Source organism: Pteropus vampyrus, unplaced genomic scaffold (genome assembly GCF_000151845.1).
Source record: "Pteropus vampyrus isolate Shadow unplaced genomic scaffold, Pvam_2.0 Scaffold272, whole genome shotgun sequence".
In the NCBI taxonomy this organism is placed as follows: Eukaryota; Metazoa; Chordata; class Mammalia; order Chiroptera; family Pteropodidae; genus Pteropus; species Pteropus vampyrus.
The window spans coordinates 576,354-603,035 of NW_011889053.1; the positions used below are offsets into that span (position 1 = coordinate 576,354).

General features: G+C 45.9%; 1 protein-coding gene across 1 annotated transcript in view; it reads left to right on the forward strand.

The window, feature by feature from the left end:
• ATP8A2 (ATPase phospholipid transporting 8A2) overlaps window positions 1-26,682 on the forward strand; it is a 390,044-nt gene that overhangs the window by 154,388 nt on the left and 208,974 nt on the right. The window contains exon 17 of the mRNA XM_023520615.1: window positions 24,378-24,561. Within this exon, the coding sequence (XP_023376383.1) occupies window positions 24,378-24,561 (184 nt within the window). The remainder of the gene's footprint in view (window positions 1-24,377; window positions 24,562-26,682) is intronic.

Below are 26,682 nucleotides of genomic sequence, written 5' to 3' on the forward strand. Positions count from 1 at the left end.
TGGCAGTGAATCTTCTGGGTCACGTGCTCGAGGGACATGCATCGGGAACTGCCTACCAGGGGTTTTAGAGAAGAGGAGGAAGCAGTGGTTTAGAAATGGCCTTTGAAGGTTCAAAAGCAGGCCCCACTGGTCCTTCCAATCTTAAGGATATGGCACGAGGGACGGTGTGTAGCGTGCAGGGTGGGCCCTCCTGGGGAGGCCCGGGCGTTTGGGAGGCAGCGGAATTTTGTAGAATTAAGATGAGATCACTGGGATGAGCCCTAATCTAACACCCCTGGTGTGTTGACATAAAGAGGAACCGTGGACATAGATGTGAATGCAGATGGGGCACCATGGGAATATGAAGGCAGAGATCGGGGTGGTACTTCTACAAGACAAGGAACGATGAAGATGGTCAGGAAACCAGCCGAAGCTGGGAGAGAGGCCTGGAACAGATGCTCTCTCTCAGCCCCCAGAAGGAACCTGCCAAGCGCTCCCTCCTTCTTGGACTTCTGGCCCCCGGAACTGTGAAACCATGAACTTCTGTTGTTTAAGCGCTTTGCTATGGCGGCCCTGGAAAATGAATATGAGGGAGGTGGTGTCACGAAGGAGAAGTCCTCGCAGAATTCTAGCAGAGCAGAATATGGTCTGACCACAGGAAGGAAGTGCACATAGGCTCAAGGGTGTGGGGAGGGGGGAAACGGGGAGTCGCCCCGCAGTGGGTGGTCCCCAAATCTGGGAACGTAGCTTCGCCTTTGCACATGGAGTTTACCAGCGCATTTTTCACTGGTCGTGGTAGGTGTCACATCAGGTTCTGGCATACGCTGGGCTGGAAAAGCTTAAAGAAATATTAGACAAATGCGTCTCGAGGTGTCAAGTGGCACCATTGAAAGAGCTCTCCAGTGATTTGTCCTGAAGCTTTCAACAAGTTGATCGGTTTCATCCACTTCACCTGTTGCTGAGTCTTTCTTAACCTTAGCAAGAATACTAATTAGTTATGAAAACCTATATTGATGAATGAGGTGAGGGCCCTCCAAGGAACATGCATACTATTAGCTAACAGTTGATTTACTCATTGATGGAATGTCCTTGGAAAGAGTATTTTGGGTTATAAGGAAAAGTATTTTGAAATGTTTTAGGATGTAAGTTAATCCTGTGGCCACATCCATTACTTATGAAGGAAAAAGTATGTACTGTCTTTTAGTACAGGAGAAATGTTTAAAGCCATTCATTATCTTATATTGTGGATCTGGCTTGGTAATTTTTACAAAGTCACATCTTCTAATATGTGCCTTGATCTTGTGAGGAGGAAGGGGCTGAAATTTATTTACCCTCAGGGTGAATTTTCTTAGATATTTGCCCAATTCTTTTCAGTTTCTCGGCTTTTGTAAACCCAAATGAAATGCCATGGATTTTATTCGAACCGGAAACTGCATTTTTAATTCGTTCTCTTCTCTTTTGTCACTGTGATACTCGCATTCACCCTCTTGCTTGCTCTTTCCTCCCTGCCCTGTGCATGTGTCACTTTCTGTGAGGGTCTCACTACTCAGATATGCAGGTTTATGGGGCGAAAGACCCAACCGGAAATGGAGGCTGCACGTGATTTTGCATGTTTCATTTAGAAGGTACGTTCCTTACTTCTTTCAAAAGGACTAAGATGGCAGAGGGGACAACTTAACTTTTATCCAGCGGCTCCATATTTTGAGATTGTGCGTTCGTTCCAGTTACATCGGTGATATTAATCATTAGGAATTCATACAGGCTGATAATGATATTCAGGATCAAGATGCCACTGTGAGTCCTAGCTCGGCTACATCCTTATTATGTGACCTTGGCTAGAAATCTCAAGGGCCACATGCAGTGAGAGTAACCCGCCTCAGACAGTGTTTGTAAGAAAATACTCATTACACAGCATGCTCTGAAATTATGTTCGTCCAGAGAGAAATACTGGAGTTTTCTTATCTTTGCTAATTAGACACAGGTTGCATTTTTTCAGAGGAAAAGACCTTAGATATATTTTCAGAGGATATAGCTCCATGTCCTGCAGGTAATGAAAGGGAAATTGTAAGTCAGAGAAATACTATATGATATTACTCACATGTGGAATCTTAAAAAAGCCAAAATCGTAGGAATACAGCCAAGCATGGTGGTTACCACAGGCTGGGGGCTTGGTCTGTAGTTATAAGGTGAGTTCTGGGATCACAGTGCAGTAATCACAGTCAATATTGTATTGTGTACTTGAAAGTTGCTAAAAGAGATCTTAAATCAAAAAGAAAAAATTGGTAATTATGTGGTGTGATGCAGATGTTAGGAAACGTTATGGTGGGAAGCGTTTTACAACATATAAGTGCTTCGGATCGACACATCGAACGCCTTAAACTTACACGACTTCATGGGTCAAATATATCTCGATAAGTCGGGGAGTGGGGAGGGGAAATTGACACCCTTTGAGAAAAGTGCAATCATCTGTGGGTGTGTCATGTGGCCAAGATGAGTATGTAGAACACCAGAGCAGACCCATCTCTTCTGACTTGCCTTCGGAGCCTTAGGGGTTATGTGGGAGTGCTGATGGTGCATAGTCCGCCTTCCTGCTTGTTTTCATGAGATAACATGACGAGCCACATGCATTGTACTGCAGGCCTACTGATGTCAGTGGGAAGTGACATGTGTGGTGACAGGGACCCAGCCTAGAATTTAAAGTCAGTTGTACAATTAACTCAATTGGTATCCTGTTTTGGTTCCAAACATGGGACGTGAGAAGCTTGCGTTTGACTTGTCATTGTTTTCAGGACGATCAAATGAGGACTCAGAAGGCCTCACTGGCTCGTTCTAAAGCTAAGTCCCTCTGTGCTCTGCGCATCCTGTCGCTCTCTGTGACTGAGCATGGAATCCTCCCGGTGACCGGGGGTGCGCCAGAGAGTTTATATGGAGAGTAAACATGAATTTAGCCAAGATATTGCTGTTACAAAGATGGAGTCATATTTAAGGAATGACAGGACTGCTTCATGAATGAAGTAAGTCCCAGTATTAATTTCTAATGCTAGTAGAACTTTAATTACTTTTTAAAAATAATCGCTTTAAAGCAAACAGACAAAAACACCTGAATTTCATCCTCTAGTCCAGTTTCCTAAGAATGCAATATCTTCCTGGTAACTAAAAATGATATTTCATTGAAAGAGAAATGGTACAGGAATAGCCCTTCCTGGCTCTGACAGAATCCTAATAAGCACAAGGCTGACTATATCCTTCCACGTTGGTACCCGATAGGCTTCTCACCATACTCTAGACACCTTTTGGGGCCGACTTCTCATTTTCTGCAGTGAACCTGTGTTAAAATGCTATTCAGTACCTAAGAGATTCCCTGTTGCAAGTAACGCTTTTCAGAAAAGACTTAAAAATCTGGATTTTGTAATTCATGTTAATCATTTTTCCAGCTGAAAGTGGCATGTTCGGTGACATCGTCAATGTCATTTCCAATGAACTACTAATAATGAAGCCAACTCAGCACTAAAACCCTAAAACCAAACAGAAGCTCCAAGGAGAACAAAGAGGACTAGTTCAGAGCGTTCAGACTGTCTGCAGGAAGCTGTGTCCCCACAGGAGCCTCGAGCAGGATGATGACGTGGCACAGGCGGCTCATTGGCTGCTTAACTTGGGGAATGAGAAGAGTGACTCTAGCACAGAGGCAAATAAAGCTTCTTAGAATGGGGCTGTTAAAAGAATTTGAATTTGAACTTGGAAGGACTTTTCGTGGTCCTTTTCGTACGTGCAGTGGTCTCTTTTTGTGGGGAAATAGTTGAGGTCACTTCATTTATTACAGGTTCTCAAATGTTTGTGAAATCGCATTATAGTTAGAAAAAAATGAACCCAAGTTGAGTCGATGATGTTCCCTGCTCATTTGTTGGAGATCTGAGGATCAGGTACTGACAGGAAGTGTCCCCAGCACGTCCCCTCCCCCGGACAGACATCATGTGCATCTCAACAGCGACAGCAAAGGCAGAGCACAAACTCAGTCACTGAAAATCGGACAATTCTAGCTGACGAGTGTTTCATGGGAAGTGCATTTAAGACTGAGAGACTGTCTTACAACCAGAGTCGAATTCGGTGTGGAATAATTCATAGGGATTTCTTAATTTATCTTAAACACTGTGGTGTCATCTCCACGTTTCCGCCTGTGACCAGAGCCGCGTAGGCAGGATGCGTTTAGCTCTGTTCGGGGGAACGCCAGAGCTCAGGGAGGACCCCGTTCGCTCTGCTCCAACTCTCTGCTTCCTGTTAAAAGGAGACCCTTCCTCCTTGCGTTTCCTGATCTTACCCAGGAGCTCTTCAGTTATTTTCCGATGAGGGAGGATGTCGCCATCTTTGAAAAAACTCAGAATAGCACATTTTTGTCTTTCCTGGGCACCTATGAGAAATCGGAAATAAGGGTCAGTGGCACCTTACACCCACCTCGCATGCAGCTCACCGACCTCACCTGTTTGCGGGGACAGTGGGTTACAGCGACGTGGAGCCAGAGCGCTCCAGCTCCAGCGGAGAAGGCGCCCGCATGTCCCTGCCCTCTGGGCTCCCGTGTCTTCGCCAGAGGGACAGACGTGAGAAGGACAGCACGAGCGTCGATTTTCAGCGTCGCGTTCCCAAATTTTCGTGGTGTTTCCACGTAAGTTTAAAAATATAAAGACAGAGATTCCATTTTTATTTATTTATTTATTTTTTGGCAGAAGTAGTACAGGGCATCACAATGTCTCCCACATGCCAGAGACCCTTGCAGGACGGTCTCTGCCCTTGGGGCGGCTTGCGAAGGGGTGTTCACAATACAGGGAGGGCTGCATGCAAACAGTAGAGGGAGACCCAGGCCACAGGGGGCATCAGCCGCTGGGGAGATGTGCCCCAAGTGGAGAGAGAGTTCTAGACGGCCTACACCAGTATACAGTGCGTGGGGCGGGTGGAATACGGGAGAATTTAAAGATTCATGCTTTGGACATGTTCTTTCATTTAATCTTAAAATCCTCTCAGGCGCTCATCATCATCCCCATTTTACAGGTCAGGAAAGAGTAGTAGTAAGCAGCCCCCAAACACACTAGTACATCTGTGAAAATAATATTGACTTACGTAGGAAATGACCCTTGGGGCTATAAAATGAGCGAATTTGGACTTTTCAGTAAGCTGGCATTTTTAGCTGCAGATATTTTTGTGCAGATATTTTTCTACAAGTATATAAATTAGTTTTATTGCAACGAGATTCGTTGGGTTTTAAAAAATGGATTCAACTGATCACATTTAGAAAACCTACGAAGGTTAGTTAACATATTTGTAGTTCTTTCTGATTTGGGAGTCAGTCTGGCTTAAATTTCAATGTAAAAAAATTAGGTAGAGATACATTTGTATTATATTTGTTTTAGCTCTATGTTTTTAAAAAGTATTATAGATATTACTGAGTATGGTGAATGAGCTAAATAGTGTCAATAAAGAAAATTTCACTCATAGTAGAAAAATTGTTTTTCGATGAAAGGGGGTGGTACTATTTCTCCCTCCCCACAATGCTATTTCAAGTTGAAGGTCTTGCAGCAAACTGTTCAGAGTTCTGCCAAACTTTTCTGAAGGTTCTTTAGAACTGACCTGATTTTTCCCTTCACTACTACATCTGAATTTCCTTAAGGTTTTGGAACTTTTTTCTGTTTTAAATGTTATGTAAACTCTTTGGTTTGACCATTGAATGAAATGTTATGACATCCAAGCGGGGGAAACCCTATAAGCATTAATCAACGTACGGTATTTGTTACTTTTTCGCCCGACCCCATCCTGCTTTCATCCCGACATCCAGCATCCCAGAGGCACGGGCGGCCTGTGTAATTGCTCAGGACAGACGCGGTTTGATCTCATCCTTGTGCTTTCAGAGCTGGTGAATTAATCAGAAGAAGTCCCTGCTCTGCTGGGCACTGGCATGAGTTTAGATGTTTCTGCTTCAGGCCTGTTCATCAGCTAAAATGCTTTTAAGCCCCAAATGGGGAGTAAACAGTATCGCTGTGGCTGCTTTGAGGTGAGCCATTACTTGTGGCCGCTTACATTTGGGAAGGGGCCTATTTGTCTTAGCAGTTACTCTGGTTTAGGTTATAGCCTTTTTCAAATAGTTTTTTTTTTCCCTCCTCCTTTCATTTTAATGTTTTTAGTATTTGTGAAGAGCCACCCCAGTTTGATCACTGTGCCAACATTTGTATGAAGTTGGAAAGCTAAAATATGTATAGTAATGAGTGCTTGTCGTTAGAGGACAATGAAGTTATAACACAAATTGAGATATAAATTATAAGAATAGTTTTCATTAACACGAAATTGTGGGTCCTTAGGGTTTTTTTCTTCCTTCTATTAGATAAAAGTTGACGCTTTTATTATCATTGGCACTCTTTGTGCCAAGCACTGTACTGGGCACTGAGGGTACAAAAGAAAATAGTCATTGCCTTCCCGGATTTAGTCCCTCAGAGATGACAGACACATAACTGGTCGTTTTGGGGTAACGGGTGAGTATTCTGCGTGAGGTTTACCGGGGGGATGCCGAGAATGTGGAGGAAGACAGCTCGGGTAGGCTGGTGGCACGGTGGGGGGGCCTGAGATGGGAGAGGCGTCAGAGGGGACCTCTCTAAGGATGAGGTGACATTGGGTCTTCAAAATGGAATAGAAGGTAGCTGAGGCGAGACAGGACGCTGGGGAGTTGAAAGAGGAGATTTTTGTCAGGAAAAAGCAGGGCGCTGGGAATGCGGGTGGAATAAAACAGATTTGATGTGTGTGTATATATATATGTATATATATACATATGTAATTTTTTTTTCAATTACAGTCAACATATTATATTAGCTTCAGGTGTATAATATGGTAATTAGACATTTATATACTTTACGAAGTGATCTCCAATATGTATAGAGCCTGTTTGACACCATACATAATTATCATTGCAGCATTATTTATAAGAGCCAAGATATGGAAGCAACCTAAGTATCCACCAATAGACAAATGGATAAAGATGTGGGGTGTGTGTGTGTGTGTGTGTGTGTGTGATATATAATATATAGAGATATTATATGTGCATATGTAATATATGTATATTATATATAATATATATACATATGTACTGGAATATTACTTGGCCATGAAAAGGAATGAAATCTTACCATTTGCAACACCATGGATGGACCTAGAGAGTGTTATGTTAAGTGAAATAAGTCAGACAGTGAAAGACAAATACCATATGATTTCACTTATATGTGGAATCTAAAACAAACAAAATAAACAGACAAACAAAACAGACTATTATATATTTTTAACAGTTTCGTTGAGGCAAAATTGATATACGAAAACCGCACATATTTAATGATGAGTTTCAACACAGGCAAACGCCCGCAAAACCATTACCACAGTGAGGGTAGGAGACGCATCCATCACCTCCAAAGCTTGGTCAGGAAGCCTCCAGAGTGGTGATCTGCTAAGCTCAGGCCGGTCCCTGGAGGGGACCCCTGAGGAACTTTGTGCAGTGGGCAGAGCAGGGCTGCAGTGAGAAAAAGGAGCGGAAGGCAGCAAACCCATTGTGTGTTTGTCCAGATTTTTTTTTTTAAGCAAAAAGGAAGTTAAAACAGGATGTTCTGGTCACCGTTGAGAAGAATGAATTACTTAAGACAACTGTGATATGTCTCCTTAGTTTCTGATCATTGGCACTTACATTAAAAATAATTACTCGCATGTAAGAAACTTCAGCTTGTAGATGTCAAATTTCTATTTTGAAAGAGTTGCTTGGGAAAAAAATAGAAATCTTAGTGTTACGATGAGAATTCAGTAAAGCCTGGGAATCTGGCATTCTATTTGTCCTTCAGCTTACGGTAAGGTCAAACCCAGACAAACTCATCGTAAGTTGAAAAGATCTTAAGTCCACATTGCATTTAATACACCCGACTAACTGAGCATGCTAGCATAGCCTGGCGTACCTTGTGCTCAGAACACTGGCGTTAGCCTATGGAATCATCTAGCACGTTATCATGCCATAGAACATTGGTGATTCACCCTCGTGATCGTGGGTCTGACCGGGAGCTGCCGCTGTCCAGCGTCACACTAGTAATGCTAGCCCAGGAAAAGACAGAAAAGCAGAATTCAAAGTACAATTCCTACTGAATGCGTATCGCTTCCGCACCATCGTAAAGTCGAAAAATCATGAGTCTGTACTGGAAAACTGATAAGAGGGGTCAAGGGTGTTAGCTGCTGGGAGTGACCGTGAGCCGCAGCCAGCACTGCTGTCTTCAGGGAACAAAGCCACCTTCTCCGGGTGAAGGCTAGCTTCCGTGTAAATGCAATTTGTTTGGTGGTTTCCTCATTCACAACCTTCTCTGTGGTTTTCTGAAGGTAAGTAAGTGAACCTCTCACGCCCTTGGCTTATTTTGAATTCGACCTCATCCAAAGACGTTTAGTGAGCCTGGGACCATTTGTAAGACATCGTGCCCATGACCAGAGGGACAGCAGCACCGTGCAAAGAAGTGTCAGCATCTCGTTGACATTTTTTTTTTTTTATGTGCTTTGTATTTGGAAAGCGCAGTCATATCTTTGAGGAGTATGCAACTGAGCAAGGACTCTAAGGATATTTAATCAGCTTTTGTTGTTAAGAACTTACTTGCTCTTTTGGCGCAGAACTGATACACGTTAACGATGTGAAACAGAACGAAATGAAGGGGTAGCACCCCTAAACCCATTCCATTCAGACACAACCCAGCTGCTTCTCCCGGCTTCATCTCTGCGCGTCCGTGTGTGTGTGTGTCTGTCGTGTGTGTAGGTGCACGCAGCCCTACAATTTGCCGTCCTCACTCAGCATCACCGTGGGCGTCCGTGTCCATGAACACATTCTCGACGGCGTGACACGTCTGACTACTCTCAGGAGCGTGCCGACGCCTGTGACCTTGTCTGCTTATCCGTGTACTCGCTCAGCCCAAGTTCCTGGAGTGAGGTCGCTGTTCAGCAGTTACGTATAGTTTGTGCGTGCGCGCGCACACACACCCACGCACCCATTGGTATTGTATTAGGGTACTCGTTGACCCACATATCAGCGTTACGTATTTTTAGTCCATTAGGTCTTCGCCAGATCTGTTCAGACCGTTCACTCCACTTGAACTCTTTGGCCAGTTCGGCCCACCGCCTCTGTCCGTTCCTCTTGCAGAACGAGCTCAGAGAAAGGCTTCTGTGAGTTTTTCTAACCCTTCTGTTCACCACCCTCCACTGCGACTTGGGCTGAGCCGTTATGCTCTGGCAGTCTTCGCTTTTTGCCAGGCCGGGGCCTGTAAACCAGCCGTAGCTCTCATATGGGAGTGTGGAGTCCTGGGGTAGGGACGGGGTCACGGTCACTGTGGGGTCTCTGGACCCACCTATGGCACTCGTCGCCCAGCTGGGCCTTAAGCTTGTTTGCCAAGAAGCTGGGTGGGGTAGCGGACTTGGGGCCCAGCACGCCCAGGAACACCGTCTGAGCCACGCCGGCAGATTCACCTGGGAAGTGTCCCACACACACCTGGCCGGTGCACCCTGGGAGCCCACAGGCTGAGCGATGCACTCGCGGCATGCGGCCCCACCACTGCCCTGTCACCTTGACCGCACACGTTTCCAAGAACATCTCTAGCCCATCCAGCGCCCAGCTCGGTGCTGATCGTGAGCGTTGCCCAGAAGCCCCGCGTCGTGTGGTTCCTCACTGCCCCTCCCTTAATGAACTCAGCACTCGGCCTCCCTCACAGTGGGGAGCACGCGTCGCTGGACGTTTGGAGACTGCCATGCTCATGTGGTGGATTGTCCACAGGTGGTATCTGCATGCCAGCCACGTGCCAGGTGTGGCAGCGAACGCTGGGGTTAAGCCGTGAAATGGTGACTGTGGAGCTGGCCTTTGTGGGGCTACACGGAAGGAAAACAACCCTCAGCAGAGAGGGATGGCTTCTCCCTGGCTGCAGTGTCATCTTTCAGTTTCTCTCCGAGATACCCATGCTCACGAGACCTGGCAGTCCTGTGAGAGTCACGAGGCAGCGTTCTGGTGTGACGGTCTCCCATGTCTCCAGCACTGGGCGAGCGGGTGCACCAAAGCTGAGCCCCCAGAGTTTAGGAAAAATCTGTTTTGGCATCTGGAAGAGTAGAAAACGGCTATTTCTTAATTACCGTTAGAGTGCGTTAAGCAACATTGCTGTGTATTCTTCTCTCCCTCATTCACTCAAGGACTTGAAAAGAAATCTGTCCCCTCTCACTTGGCACCGCGTCTGTGACTTATTTTAAGAGCTGTTAGGCGCATTGCAGATACCGCCCGTCTCAGCCCAGACTGAGAGCCCTGTCTTGTCGCCGCGGCACCCCACGGCAACGGTCCACCCCCTAGACCCCACTTAACCACCCCATGTATTTATCCCAGGTGCCTAGCTTGCTGCAGCCTGCGGAGCTGGGCTGTTTAACATACGTTTTCTTTGTCCTACGACTGGCTTAAACGTCACACCAGGCTGACGAAGCGTCCCAAAAGGGACAAAGAAAACCGACAGGGAATGTTGTCGGTGCCTCATTAAACACACCGGCCCTCGCCGCAGCTCAGAACGTCAGTGTGCAAGTCACACACGCAGGGGCTCATTACTGAGCCGGCCGCCCAGGCCCATCAACCGTCATCTTTCCAGGAAGCAGTGGCCTTCTGCTCGCTTCCTAGGAAAACTTCAACTTTTAAACATTTTGAATGGAAAAAAAAAAAGACCCTATGTGATTTTTTTTGGAGTTTTTTTTTTTTTACTTTTTACTAATATGAGCTGATGGGCTACAGCCAGCTTCTTGGAAACCAGTCAAAACTGTCTTTTCAGTACTGTCGAAAAGTCTTTTCCTTTGACTAAAAATGAATGCGTTCAGCTTCAGAAGCGCTCTGAGGCCCGTGTGCACATAGGGTTGTGTGATGTCATGGGGAGACAGAGAGGTCTCCGCTCTTCAAATTGTTTCGATCAAATATAAAGAACAAATTCGAATTTTAATTTAATATCTCGTCATAAAATTTCGTCATTTCAGAAACGAAGTCCTTTTTAGATTCTTTTTCTTTTTTCTTTTTTTTCTTTTTTTTTTTTTTTACCATAGCGATAGATTAAATGTGATGTAAGAGGGTAATTACAGATCTCATAAGGATTTTAGGCTCACTGAAAATGGTTACCTGTTGCTATTCGTTCTGTTGTGGTTCTGGTTTGGCTTGTCCGTTGCCTTGGGTCATTTTACATAGTTAGCAGGCTTTTTGAGATTTGTTCTATATCCATTTCTTGCCGTCTGCTTCAGAAAGAGTAAAACTGGCGAGAGACTCCCCTTCATACTAACAGCACTGCAGTTGGGATCTTGGCTGTTCTGTTTTGCTTTTGGGGGCGAGACTAGGAAGCAAAACCATTTGCAGTCTACGAATGAAAAAGAATCCCTCTTCCGTGTTTGATTCCTTGAAGAGGAGCTCGTGCATGTGATGCTTGCACGTTTTCCGTGTGTTTGTAATTATTCTAGTGAATAGCAGGCGTTGCTTTGGGGCACGAGGACACATTGGCTCGTCGTACAGTTCTAATCACTCAAGAAGTCGCTAGTATTTTTCCGGTTCTGACTTCAGAGGCGGGCCTTCCTCATGTTAGCGCCCAGCTTCGCCCAGGGACAAAGCCACGGAGAGAGGTGTGCTCACAATGACAGAGTTCTTTCTTTGCTCCTCATTCACTCTCTGCTCCAAAGCTCCACGCGTGCCAATTCCCTTGTAGCATATATCAGAACGGCTGCCGTTAATTCTGCACCCCGATTTCACACAGGTAAAATTAGCAGCGGCCCTTGTATGCCAAGCACTGTGTCGGCTGTATAGACACTTAAAAAACTGAAGACAGTCTTTACTGTGCAAAAACTTGCAATCTGTTCGTGTTTACATACACTCAAATTCGACGTGTGTGAATATTAGTGTGAATATAGTATGTAATTTAATGGCTAGGTGTATAAAGAAAGTCTATGTAAAATTATACGTGGAAACAATTCGATATGGGACTTTGAGAGAAAGGAATGATAAATGCAGACAGGGCCACATCAGTTGAAATTGTCTTCTCTGCCAGTTCTCTTCCGTCTTCATCCTGAGACCCTAAGAGGTCCTGAACCAGGGACCATGAGAGAACATTGCCAGCCAGGACCAGCTTGGAACCCGGACAGTGTCCTCAATGGAGAAGTGATAAGGGTGCTTGGCTCTTAATCCAAGAATCAGGGAGAAACTGAGATACGGTTTTCTTTTTCTTACCTTTCCAAATGCTCATCGAGCATGCATTCACCTTCAGCACCTTCCTGGCTACCTTGCAAGGCAGATGACAGTGGTGACTTCCCCAGACTCCAAGCAGACAGCCGAGAATCGCGGCATCAGGTGACTTTGTTGGGTTCTCAGTGCTAGGGGTGGAAACTGTCTTGCCCGTGCGCTGTCCCCCAGCCAGGCCTGGCCCGACTGCTCAGCAGAGCTTCCGAATGGGTGTCCCACAGTGGCAGGTGATGGGGCATGAAGGCTCTGGGCCGAGACAGCTGTGTTTAGGTCCTGTCCTAGCCACTTGACAGGTTTGGCGGCCTTCGGCGCATGGAGTTAACCTTTCTGAGCTTAGTGTTCTCACCCACGAGGTGGTCAGATTAATACCGGTTTCTCAGAGTTGCAGCGATGATTAATCAGCCAGTGTGCGGGAGGCGCTCCGCCCAGCTACTGATGAATAAACGGTACGTGCAAAATCGGTACCTGCCGCTGCTCCTCTCTCGTCATTATAGTCTCATGTTTTTGCCGTTGACTTAAAAGTATAGGTTTTAGCGCTTGCTTTGGCAGCACATCTACCCAACGAGACAATGCAGAGGAGATTGGCACGGCACCTGCTCCAGGACGATACGCAAATTCACACAGTATTCCGTTTAGAAAAACAGTATAGGTTTTAGAGCTTAAGGAACATTAGAATCCTCATTGTTGCTCACGGAGGAGGCAGAACAGGACCGGGGAGGCTGTACATCTGCACGAGCAGTGGCGAGGACCCTACCTGCACGCCGTCTTCTGATTCCACACCCTGACGCGTTCTCCACACCCGTCCTTGTCACACCCACACGTGCTCATTGCCTGAGTTGCCTTCTCCCTTCTCTGCACCCGAAAACCTTTGGGGAAGAGAACTAACTCTCCGAGGGGTGGGGGCAGCAGTCGGAGGACGGGTGGAATTTTTTCAGCGACCCACAGAACCGTAAAGACCTTCCCTACTCGGTGGTTATTGTCACCTTGGACCCCAGGATACAGGACCTGGTTCTGGTCTCGTACAGCTCTAGTTATTGGCCATTTGATGAAAAGAGGTGTTTCATTGGCACAGTGCGTGCTTTCATCACTTTTATGTCCCTGGAGCCCACACGAAGGTCTGGCCTGGTACCCGTCACTTTGCCTTGGAAACTGGGTCCATCCGATCTAAGTGGTGACAGGTCATTTTTGCTACATTGCTTGAAAAACATTATACCACCAAAGATATCACTACCTTAGATTTTATCTATAGTATATACCAATTCAATTTAATGAGGTACTGTGTGTGTGTGTAAATGAAAGAAAGGGGGTTATTCACCAAAACTTGCTATATGACACTGCTGTGACCTCTCCTTCTGTCCCATTACTTTAGCCGACACTCATTCAGTTGATGACTCCCATTTTCAGCTGTCGGGTGGGTGTAATTACAGGCATTTCTCACACATGGTCTCACTCGCTGATACACCGCAGCTGCCAACCAAGGTGAATGTAGCAGGTGCTAACAGCGTCAGCTCCCCCACCCCCATCAAACCCCATAAAGGGCAAACTTGATTTTGAGGTGATGGCTGTTACTTACAAAAGGTGGTAGCCTGATACACATGGCTGTCCATGTGTTAATTACTCTGAAAAATAGATCTTCCAGGTGGACTCGGACGTTGAGATTTGGGCTTCTCTAAACAGCCATTGTAATGAACAAATACCCTTAATCTCTCCCTTTCTTTGATCAAAACTGCAAGGTGATCGTTATTCATTTAGTATGATGAGTGTGTTCTTGAACCTGACATGGAAATAATTATAATTAAGGAGGAGAAAGAGAGCTGTGTTTGAAGTCCCAAAAGATCATTGAAAAACAGATAATCCAACAAACATTTGGTATTGCGTTTGGTGTTGGGATTTGAAGACGGATAAAATGAATCTCTGACACCAGGTAGCTCACAGCGTAATTATGGAGACAGAAGCACGCAGCTGGCTGCCTTTCAGACCAGACTTTGTCCAGAGAAGGGCTATCGCGACGATCTTAATCAACTAGGAACACAAGTTGCAAATTCAGCTTTGCGGTAGACAAGTTGGCCACCGTTATAATGTATTTCTCCTGCGGGTACACAGTGTCTTGGGGCTCACGTCGACTCTTTATGCGGACCCCCCATACCCACCCCACCACCACCAGGACCTCCTGCCCCCTCTGCCTGGTGTGGATCTGTCGACCTTTCTCTGTCACTCTCCAGGACTTTCGCAGACGTCTAGAATCCTTAGGTGTCGTTTTCATGTTTTATTTTGAGAGTGGTAGAATACTGCTGCCTCTTTTCACCCACTCCCTTTTTGAGAAAAATATATATTTAGAACAATTTTAAGGTCACAGCAAAGCTGAGGGGCAGGTACAGAGATTTCCCATATACCTCCCCCCAGTCCCTACACATTGAGAAGCTCCCCCATTACCAACATGCCCCACCCTAGTGGTACATTTGTTACAACCCGCGAACCTACAGTGACACATCATTGTCACCCAGAGTTCATAGTTTCCATCAGGGCTCACTCATAGACTTGTACATTCTGTGGGTTTGGACAAATGTACCTCTTTGTTTAAACAGTTTTACAAACATGGTAACAAAAAAGAAAAGCATTATCGCTTCTCGCTATTGAGATCAAGAGTTATGGCTTATTAAATACAGGCTCTAGGTTCAAGGAAGGGTGTACGCTACTTGGAAGAAAGCTTCATCTAACTGATCTCCATGCCTACCCAACAAATTCTACTCTTAAATTTTAAAAAACGGGATGGGGGTTATGCATTAATCTGTGAACTGACTCCCCAGCCATGGGTGCACTTGAGCTGGCCCTGCCTGCTCTGGGGCTCTTAGCGCTCTCTGTCATTCCGATTAGGATTGGGGTGAAGGTCAGAGGTATACAGGCTGACTCACTTTTTCAAGAGGACAGCTAGTTACAGTTGGCAAATTTATTGGATTGGTAATCAGATGACCTTTGTTCTAGACACAGGTGACAGGTGAAAGGCAGATGAAATTAAAATCATATCATTAAACATCCCGGTCGTCATCAATTTTTAGCGAGATCTTGGTCGTCATTAATTTTTAGCGGGGCATGAGCTCACGGCGCCTGGTCCTGAAGGAGCCATCAGCTTGCTCTGAAACGTCAGAACTCCAACACTTCTCCGCTTTCCTCTTGGTTCTGTTTCTTATTCCCACCTTCCCCACAGAGGAGGCCAGGCACGCTGTTTTGAAATACTAGTGAAATTTGCAGTGGAGAACAATAAATGTATGTTAACTTCAAGGCAGGCAGACACTCCTGAGAGGGTCTCAGGGACCTTAATAAAGCATTTCAAGGAAGCAGAGTATCAAATTAATGCTTTTTGTGCTAAAAACATTAAGGTATTTAAATGTGTTATTCTAATCCTTGTTTCAGCCTGGGAACAGAAGGATCTAATATCTTTTATTTAAATCCCAGCCTTCCTAGGCTACTCTGTTTTTTTCAGCCGAGAACAGGAAGAAACACACTATAACCAGTCGATTTCAGCGAATATAAAACTGTATGTAATTCACAACATACGACCTATTAAATGTTGACATAAAATGTGGTTGCCCAGCTCTTAATACATTGTACGCCGGGTAGTGGAGATGTTAGGTGTTCAGAAGCTTGACTCCCGCCTGAGCGCCACTGTGCTCTGTTTCCCCGACATGTGATAGAATTGTCATGGACACAAGCGCGGATGCGTAAACTCTGAAGCTCCAAGCAGGGTATACTCATTTCAAAGTGAGCCCTTTCTTGGCGCTGGAGTAAACCGATCTTGAGCAGGCAGGGTGTCCTCCCTTTTTCCGAGAGCGACTCTGAAAGCCTCAGCTGCACAGGCGGCATTCACAGCCACCGAGCTGGATCAGGTTATCATGTTTTTGTTCCGTTAATAAAGGATATCAGGTTCCCTCACGACTCACAACTGTAGGATGGTTGATCTCTACCTCCGAGGCTGGAGAGGAGAGACTGCTCGTAGGATGGTGAATGGTCATATAGTCATTAAGATTGGTGATAAGTATATTGCCTCATCCCCCAAGTAGTTGTTAGGGTTTCTTCCCATTAAAATTCTTGTTTGTGGAGGAAATTTTCAGAGTTTGAAATCAAGACAAGGTCATAAGGGTGGCTTCAAATGACAAGACTATCTGGTCTTAAAATTATTCATATTTAACCTCTAGGTAACACATTCAAGATGAAAGTACGGAATGCTTTGGTTAAGACACTAGCAAGGTTGTTTTTCAAGGTCAATACCAAAAGGAGGATCAAGACTAGATTTTGTGCTCTGTGCATGTGTGTGTAACGCTGAGATAATCAGTGACCCCTCAGGCTTTCTATTATTATTAAATATCGAATGGGTTAAGTGAACCTTTTAAACAAGGAAATTATTATTGGTAATTGTTCATTGCTATGGTGGCAAATTTATATAAATAGTATTTTTAAAAAGCTCTCATGTTCTGTCTCACTTACAGCCTGCCTCCCTCCTCCCTCCTCCCTCCCCTCCTCACTCTCTCTCCCTCCCTCTTCCCGCTCCCCCCACCACCGTCTCCCTTTCTGGTAGAGTATGAAGGAGAGCTCAATTCCTATTTTTGAAAGTTGAGTTATACCTATAGAGTCTTTTCTGGAATGTGGAAACATTTAACCTCTAGTATTTTTGAAAAACAAGCAAATACTTATGCCATGATGAAAATTATCTTTGTACTTGCAAGATGCCATGGAAATTTTAACCTTTCTGCAATTTGAACTTTGCATATGCCCAGATGTGTATGTTAAATTCCTAAGATCAACACAGACTCATACCACCAAGATATGAAGCCAGATAATAAATAATAGCACAGCTGCCTGCTTCTCGCCTCGCCTGGCACAGACAGACTTTGTCATACGGTGCTCGTAGCATACAGTCAACCTTCAGAGTAATCAAAGAGAGACAACTTTATGGCCGATAATGGTAAAATACGGAGAATGTTGCCAAAGCATGTATGTTCCAGCTTACCAAAATAAGTAATGCCATCGGTACCTCTGGACTCTTAGATTAGCTGCTCAACAAACCCTGTGGCTTGCTGGCCTGTATCTCACAGGAGTGGCTGGACCACATCAGGGTCCATGGTTATTTTGTGAAAATTTTTATCACCGAAAATGAGATATGGGCCCATTATTTGATTGAATCAGCAAGCTAAATGAGTATTCTACTAGGCACTGTGCTGAGTAGTCATCAATAGTGCAAAGGTACTGAGGAATTCGAGATTGTGATAGAATGTGATTTTAGACGTAAGTCACTGTGCAAAGAGCAGATATGTGGTGAGGCCCTTAATTGTAAAGACTTGGGTGGATGGTTTGCCTCACCCAACATCCCTAAGACCCTTTGTAAAGACTTGGTAAGCCGGTGTCTGTTAAGCCCTCGAAGTGCTTATGCAAGCTGATGCATGAGGGCGAGCTGTTGGCTTATAATAGTCAAAAAATTGTGATCGGCAGGACTCAGGGGATGAAAAGACCAAGCTTACACATCGTCCTTTCCCAGGAGAGCCCTAGGTGAGGCCAAAGTTTGTTACCAGCTCTGTGTCACTAAGAGCTGTCACCAAAAAAGCCTATAATAAGCCCATAATGTTTTTATAAGATATTAGTAGGAAACAGAATCGAGGACACCGTCACGTTTAGTTAGGAAGTTTGCAGTGTCTATCCCTAAACCGCAGGAAAAGTGGGGTGTTTTTAACTATTTTCTAAGGATGATAAGTTTGTATCCCATAGAGGTGTGCAGTCATTTTCGAATTTTTTTCCTTCTCTCCATCCCTGTATGAGTACAAGTAGTCTTTCACAATTACACACCAACACCATGTTCCTAGGTCTGATAATTATATGGAACTCTATTTTTTTCCTATCGTTTATAGTTATGCTTAGAGATGTAATTAGTCTGGGTAGTTCATGATTTGGGTAGTTAGTCACCATTTACTGAATGTCCACTGTCCTTGGTGTAGCACTTAGGGTAGGGCGAAGAAGGGGATGGATGAGAAAGGAACGGAAGATGAAAGTTAGAGGGATAAACATATCCCGCATAACGGACGCAGTCAGTCACACTGAGTAGAGTTTATAGAAGTAAATAGACCTATTCAATAATTTCAGGATCGATTCTTGAAGCGACGGTAGTCCATGGGGTCTGCCATCCCGACCGCTCTTTCGCGAGGCCACTGATGAGATTAAGGAAGGAACAGTCAGTCTGGTCACGTGGCCTTCTGGAGGAAGCGCCGTCTCTTATACTACCAGTCGAGTGGGCCCTGAGCGTGGGTGCGTGTTGCTTGCTTGCCGGCCAGATGCTGGGGCCGCGCTGCCACCTCCTCTCCCCTGGATTCCACGTTCTCCGCGAGCCCCTCGTTCCGCTTTGCAGAGCGCGCTTTATGCCAGTCCCCAGACTCGTGCCACTGCCTCTTGGCCGGGCCCCAGATGCCTTGGAATAAAACTCGAACTGCTTCCCCGGTGGTCACATCTTCCCACGGTGCCATCTCTGATGGCTTCCGCGTGCGCAGCGCAGCTCTTCTTCATGTGCGAGTTTTTACAATGGGGGCGCACTTAAGTCTGCTCTAGGACTGTTGAGTGACTGAGTTTAAATGTCACTTCTTTGTGCCTACACACAAAGGTAGTCTCAGCTAGCTACTGGCTTCACCTCTACCTGTCCTCCTTCCTCCCGCCAGCCCCCCACCCCCACCCCGCTGCCCCCAAGCTCTGGGCACCATCCCAAGCTGCCCAAGTTATCTGCTTTTGGAGCTTGGAGCTACAATGAGACGTCCCAAAAGCCTGAGGCATGAGGTTAAATGTGAGAGAGTCACACGCTTTGGGTCAGAGCACAGATGTAGAACATTCCAGAAGGGAGTAACTGTCCAAAAGGCCTGGACAAACGGCCCTGCGTCAATGCACTAAATGCATCTAAATGGGAGCGAGTCAGCCAAGGACACATTTATTAAACAGATACATAGGGTAGTTAATTGTTTTTAGAGTTCAGACTCTTGTTAGGGGTTTGAATATCTACAAGCTCTGTAGGAGTTTTCTTTTAAGGTGCTGCAATTTTTTCAAACATTTAGGATCACTGACTGCTATAAGAAATAAGGTGTATAATATGATATGTCAATAGTTTTTTTTTTTTTGATCAAATAACATCCCTTTCATAGGATATTATCTTTCAGTTAACAAGAAGACGAAATCAAAATGAAATCACATATATTGGTTTCTGCATCATTAAAAAACCCTTACGGTGTCCTGTATACCTTTTTTGGTTAATATTTCCCCCACCTCCCACCCCGCCCCCTCTTACGTGAGACACTCAGGTTGGAAGATTATCTTAAATGAAATTCCAACCTAAATTTGTACTTACTAATTCGGATTTAAAAGCAAAGATGAACCTACATATGCAAAGCTCGGAAGAAGGCGGCGAGACTCAATATTTCTGCCAACGAGTTGTTAAATGCCACTCTGGATATTTTGCATGCATCCTGTTCTGTGGAAATGTAAGCTTGACTGATTAAAGCACTCGAATAAGAGGGAACTTGAGACCTTGCCCAGGTCAGCACTGGCCAGTTCAGTGTGGTCTATGGGTGAACATCACATCACATGGGAGCTTGTTAAAAGGTACATTCTCGGGGTCCCCCCACCCTGGGACTTCCCGAATCAGACTCTGTATTTCAACAAGCTCTCTCGATGATTCTGATGCTTGCTTAAAATCTGAGACTTAGCGATCTGGGCCGGTGGCTTTCAAATCTCTTTTAGTCACAAGGTCTGTCTACTAGGAATAAAGAAGTTTGGCAGTCCAATTAGGGAAAGTATTTAGTGAATCTGGTTGATTAGTAAGTACTGTGGGCTCTGGTTGAAGTCCTTTTGGTGCCCCTGGGCGGGGTTCCTTTAGGTCCCCCTGCTCAGCTGAGCTCAGTTTACAAATCAGCGATGGAAGCCAGCCCTCTGTGACAAATGGGGCAGCAGAGCTCTGAGAAGGGAAGGGATGTGTTTACGTTTGTCCAAATGATGTTGCAAGATCAGAATTCAGAAACTCACCCTGAACCCAGGGCTTCTGTAGATCAGACAAATTAATGCATGATTATTAAGCCTACAAAAACAGTGACTGAGTCATACTTAAGTGTTACATTTGAAATCCCTTTAGAAAGTGAGTTTTAAAATTTCAGGAGCACATATTCCATAAAAGAGAGACTCCAGGAAACCAAATTCTTGTTTTAAAGTCTCAAAAGGAAAACTTATTTTTTATTTTAGAATCTGTTGTGTTAGCCAAAAGAAACGTGGGTAGAATTCTTCTCCAGTTGATTGAAGATCTTTGAATTTACGTTTCTATTCATAATGCACCAAAACATGATATAGAAGGGTCCTAAGCGCCTCGCTTGGCCTGGATGTGGTCTGGAATACTTATTTGACCGGTTAATTGTAGTATACGCTGGGAATACTTATTAAGTGTGGCAAGTGATTCCAGGTCACAAGTTAAGATTAAAAAAGAGCCAGTTTGTGCTTCGCGGTAACTTGGCACACGAACATAGTGCGTATGGCTGAAGTGTGATGGTGCCTGTTCGGCTCTGTGCAAGTCAGCTGTCCCACACCTGTCGTGAACCCCTAGTGTGCGCTACAATCATGTTTTCTCAAGGCATTATGGTTGAGGGCATAATAAATCCTTGATGAGAATTTCATGCTTCTAAAACACTGGGATACGATTTGGTTTATATACCCAGTCGGGTTTTCTCTTTATTTTTGCTTTTTGGGAGAAGGCGGCTGTTAGCTTTCATAGACTTTACTCCAAGCCGTCAGAATCACGACGTGACTTACTTGGCAATCCGAATCCCACAGTGACAAACGTACTGAGTATATTTGACTCTCTACTTGTCTTCGTGTTGGTTGGCTTCTTGCTAAACCCCCTAACATAAAAGCAACAGCTTTGACCTCCAAGAAAAGCTTGGATTTTTTTAGCAGCTTCTCTATCCCAACACCACAACCCTTCTAGCCTCTGACAGCTCGGCGTTCGCGTGCTCGAGCTTCCTGATGCCCCAGCCTCCCCTTCGCTCCGGATCACGCCAAGTTTGCTGATAAAGAAGGCAGCTCGCTCGATTACTGGGCTGGCACCTAGAATCCCAAGGAGTCGAGTGTCTGTTCCATGTTCTCTCGTGATATCTTCGTGGGTTCAGAAGAGTTGGACCGTAAATGATGGCGCCGTTAGGCGAGGTTCCTCTTCGGTGGGTGAATAATTGTCCTTGAAGAGCGGTGAATGTGATCATGGGGAGAAGTGATGAACCCCTTGGTTCTCAGATTCTCTGGATTCGCAGTACCCCAACATCTCAGTAATTCCTTTGTAAAGCCCCTGAGCCAAAAGAAAAACCGAACAGTTTCTAATTATTAAATAGGTAAGCTCAAGCAACTTACAGAGTATTTATATTCTAACAACTTAGTGGACATTTGAAATAATGCACGTGAATGAAAGAAATAACACTTATTTTCTTTGCTCTTCAAATAACCATAACCACTTACCAACGGCATGGCACAGTGCAGCAGCTGAGCCCTGTACGACGTCTCAAACCTTGGAGCAGGAGTGGATCCCACCTCTCTCGTTTCCTGTTCTGCATTGATTTTTTTTTTTTTCACAGTAGATTTGCTTTTTTATCATAGCAGCCGTGAAAACTCAGCTTCACAAAGATGCATCCGTCATGCAAAGGAGTAGAGTGATCTAATGTCGAAACTATGAGCTACTTTGAGCTAGTATTTTGTATCACTACCTGAAGCATGTTGCTATATTTCCTTGAAAACGTATAATCTCCCACAATAGCATCCCAGGGTACCAACACACACAGTTTGGGAATCACAGGTCAGATGGCATACCCTTCTCAGAGGTGTTCATTTTTTCCCCCATAACTGAGTTTCTGCAGGGACAACAGTAGATAACATGTTTCACACTTGCAAGTAAGCAGAATGATTTCCTATAGATATATCACAACCACCTCCCGAAGCGGGTGGTTCTCATGTTCCCCATTTCATTGATGAAAAGACAGGAACCGATACAATTACTTTCCCTGTTTACTGAGTTTGTATGGAGCACAGCAGAGTCATGCTCAGTTATTTGACTTTGAATCCTAGGTGGTTTTCTCCATACCGTATTTGATCTCTACTTCTGTCGAGTTGAAAATAAAATGAGAAATCCCATTCGCATAGCAAATTAGAAGTGTGACTGTGTCTGCCAATCAGACGTTTAATGAGAGAGAGGAATGTCAGCCATTGGCTCCAAGTGGCAGTTGCTCACACTGGAAGGGACTAGAAAGCACTTACATCCGCGTGCGTTAAAATCGCTTACACTTAGTTAACGGGAAGCCTAATGATAAACAACAGTGAACTTTCCAATAATCTCATGTCAGGCTACATTACGGTCGGTCTAGCGTCTACCACCAGGGCGACGGTGATTCTGTGCCATTTTGCTCTCGGCTGTCTAGAAGATCGCACTTGGGAGTGATTCTTAAGTTCCGAAGCCTGTCTATTAAGTAACACTTGGAGAACCCGAGACCGTTTAGCCAGCGGAAACTGAGATTTAAGAGGAAGGAGGTGCCAGGGGTATCTTTATATTTCTACCTTCCTAATATTTGAAAGAAAACTCACTTTTGTTGTAGTCTAGCCCAGAGGACAGAATTAGGACATTTAAGTATGCTTATCAGTAATAAAAAAGAAATAATAATAATTTTTTACAGTTGCTACCCCAGGAGGCTGTAAAGTCCCATTGGTGAAAATGATAAAAGGAATATAAGGTCATACAACAAAAGCCCTTTCAACTCTCAGATTCTGTTTTTCTAACTTGCTAGTTTTTATTTCTTTGTAACCGAGCAATGGCGTTCGGAGTGTCTGTGCTCTAAATTCAGCTTGCTGTCTCACCAAACATACTTTCTTTCCAGAGGTGGTAAAATTTACATTTTTTTGGTTGGAGACAGGCATCTTTGTGGGTTGGAGGCCCTATGAAAGCTCATAGTTCTGCTGGGAAAGGCTTTGAGTGGCCATTCTTGCTTACAAGTCCTCTGGGAAACCCGAAAGGTCTTTTAGAGTGTGTGTGTGTGTGCGCGCGCGCGTGCGTGCGTGCATGCACACGCACACGCGCACGCACACATGTTGTAGTGATTCAGGAGTTTACCTGTAAATTTCCCAAATCAATTAGCTCACCAATTCAGAATTTAAAATAACACGCAGTCAGTCCTGAGGTGCCAGCCGTTTTATCCTGGCGTATTGCCTGGTCTTACACACTGAACAAACACCTCATTATAAGTAACATTGTTGTGCCTTAGGCACCCTCGGTTCACACTGGGTCTTCTTCCCGGACGCCCCAGGAATAGCCACCTTGTTGGAGTCCTCAGGGACACAGCCCCCGTTCAGCAGAGGCTGCTCAGTAGTTCCCCTTGGGCCGTGCTACTGCACAGCCCTGTCGCAGGTGACCTGCTGCCCTGTGAGTGCCCAGCCTGGACCATCTGCCTCAGACGCCCTTCACATGCCACCTCCAGCCTTGGGGCGGACCTGAGGAAGGCTGCCTGCCTGCCTTCCTCCTTCCTCCTTCCTCCTTCCTCCTTCCTCCTTCCTCCTTCCTCCTTCTTCCTTCCTCCTACTCTGGTCCTCTTTCTGCCCTTCTCAAGCTCTGCCAACTTACGTTCCCTCTCGTGAAAGCAGGTTTTATGGAAAACTCCCTTGCCGGCCCCTGGTTGTGTATGATGGACAGCAAAGCAAAACCGGGGTCTGGGCCAGCTTTCTGATTCGCTGGGAGGACATTTCCTGAGGCTTCTGCAGCCAGCTTAACTGCCCATATCTTTCAGGAAGGCACACATGCCCTGGGGGGATTTGCACGTACGGCTCCCACGGAGCCGAGTGATTGAGAACAGGCTGTGTTTTCAGTTGGTTTTCAGTTGTATGTTTCATCTGTGCAATTGGCAAATGTTTGAAAGCCACAAGCTACTGTTTTCTGAAAACTTCTTTGCACATGAACATAAAACGTATGTACTGGATTTGGAAATTGTCCAATGACTGCCCTTTTAAAGCAGCTAAATGTAGATCACAGCTGTTTCTCCCGGAAGGACACACACAGTCACAGTTTTTCTCTCTTCTCTTCCAGGGTGTCTCCTCTGCAGAAGTCTGAGATCGTGGACGTGGTTAAGAAGCGGGTGAATGCCATCACCCTCGCCATCGGGGACGGCGCCAATGACGTTGGGATGATCCAGACGGCCCACGTGGGTGTGGGCATCAGCGGGAACGAGGGCATGCAGGCCACCAACAACTCGGATTATGCCATCGCGCAGGTCAGAGGCGTGCCTGACCAGCTGTCCCATTCTGTTGGCAGGGGTGTCAGCTGGGCGTGGATATCCGGTGACGTTTGAGTCCAGCCCTTCAATCCAGCCCTCAGCACTCTGCTACCCCTTCGAGGTGCTGCGTAGGCGAAACCACCCTCGTATTTGAGTCTCTCTGTAGTCTTGATCTTGTGCAGTTTGGTGGCCTTGTCTTGCAGGCCACGTGGTCTAGGAGTGCATCCCTAGCGATTAACAGCTGCCACCCTCTCCGCAGCTGGTACCAGGGTGCTGCTGGGAAGTGAGCTGCTGAGAGCATGAGCTGGGTTTGGGTCATCGCAACCCCGGGGTCAGCAGCAAACAGCCTCCTGCACTTAGGCCCACTTCAGCCCCTTCCTCTCCGGATGGGATGTCACATGCTGAGGCCCCTGACACACCGTAGTAGCCGTACAGGAGGCCCGAGGGCGAAAGAAATGTCTGCGCCTTAACGACAGTCAAAAAGCAGAGGTCAGCCAGCCTCCTGACTCCCGGGATGCACACCTAGACCACGTGGCCTGCAGGATCAAACAGAGTGTAGACACGACAACGAACACAGAACGTCTCCCTCCGTCTCCCCATCGCGGCATCGTGATTAGATGCTGCTGGTTTGCCGGCTGGCGAGGGCTCCCTCGTGCTCCTGCAGTGTTTAGGCTCTGGGAGCCCATGTTAACCTAATCACACAAACATGAGTAATAATGGCCCTTTCTCTCTTCAAGCTGAAGTCAGAGGCTGCATATAAAATGGGAAAGAGCTTCGAGCCAGCCCAGGGCCGCAGGCGTCCTGGGAGGCTTTTGGGGCTCCACCCCCACCCCTCAAGGGGTGCTCTGCATTAGATCACCTCTCAGGCTCCCTCCCAGCTCGTGGTTCTGCAGACCGAGAGAGGAATTACAAAATCCGCATGACTCCGAAGAGCACATGAAATCAATCGCGTGCCTTTGCTGATTTCAAATAAATCCTCAAGATAATTGCTCGGGGCAGGTGGAAGGAATTCTGGTTTTACAAGTGGGAAAACTGGGGCTCCTTCGCTTTAGGTGACCTGCCTCAGGTTCGAGCGTTCAGGGTCAGAGAGCACCAGACCTGCATGTGACCTTGGGGACCAGCCTCGCACACCTGCGCGTTCGCTTGCCCGAGTCTACCACGCCAAGGCCTCGGGGACTCACACTTCCTGTAGTCTGTCAGCGACTGTAGATGTTCTACACCCCAGTGTTATTAAATCCTTGAGTTATAGCATCATGTGGACAGGAGAGAACTTTAGAGGTTTCCTAGGAGTTCCCGGTAAATATTTGTCTGTCTTTGTCTTTAAAATGTCTGGGGAAAGGTGATTCCATGACCTGTTTTATTGAAACTGCATACTGACAGGATGTAGAATCTGGATCCATTGCTCTCTTCGAATTAAAAGCATCAAAGAAAGTTAGGGGAGCAGGCCTTTGTAACTCTAGTTAGGGAGTGTCTGGCCCCTCCAACGTAAGAGTCACCTCTGCCAAATGAACAGACAAATGCCCCCCACATCCCATCCCACGGTCCTGTTTATAGTCAGGCAGAGGCTCCATTGCTTTAGGGTTCCTCCCTGCCTGACAGCCTCTCCACCCAACACCGCGCCCCCTCAATGCCGACAAAGTGGGAAATGCCACAGTCTGGATGAATTCTTTTGCCCCCAGTGAAATGATAAACGTCTTTGGTTGAAGCTAATGGCTTGTCTTTATCTGTTCATTTTAATGTGGATGAGTATATTTTTGATGGGGTTTTTGAGAAAGCGCCCCATGGGGTTATGTACGGAAGAAGGAAATCCAGCTGCAAGATGTGTCCTGGGGAAATTGCGAGCAGGCGGGGCTCTCGTTCTGTATCCTCCCTGCTGGCCCCGTGCTTTTATCCATCGGGGCCCTCCGGGCACTGACAGCTGTCCCGTGATGTGCTGCCTGGCCCATGGGCAGCCTGTGTGTGCCTGGAGCCCTCAACTGCCTCTTCTCCACAGGAGAGAATCATTTCTGCCCCCTGCCTTCATAATGTTTTTTGAATGACCTCATGAAAATGGCATTTTGATTTAGGATATTTTTTTTTTCTAGAAACAAATCATTGTAACGCTCAAGTCAAGCCCCC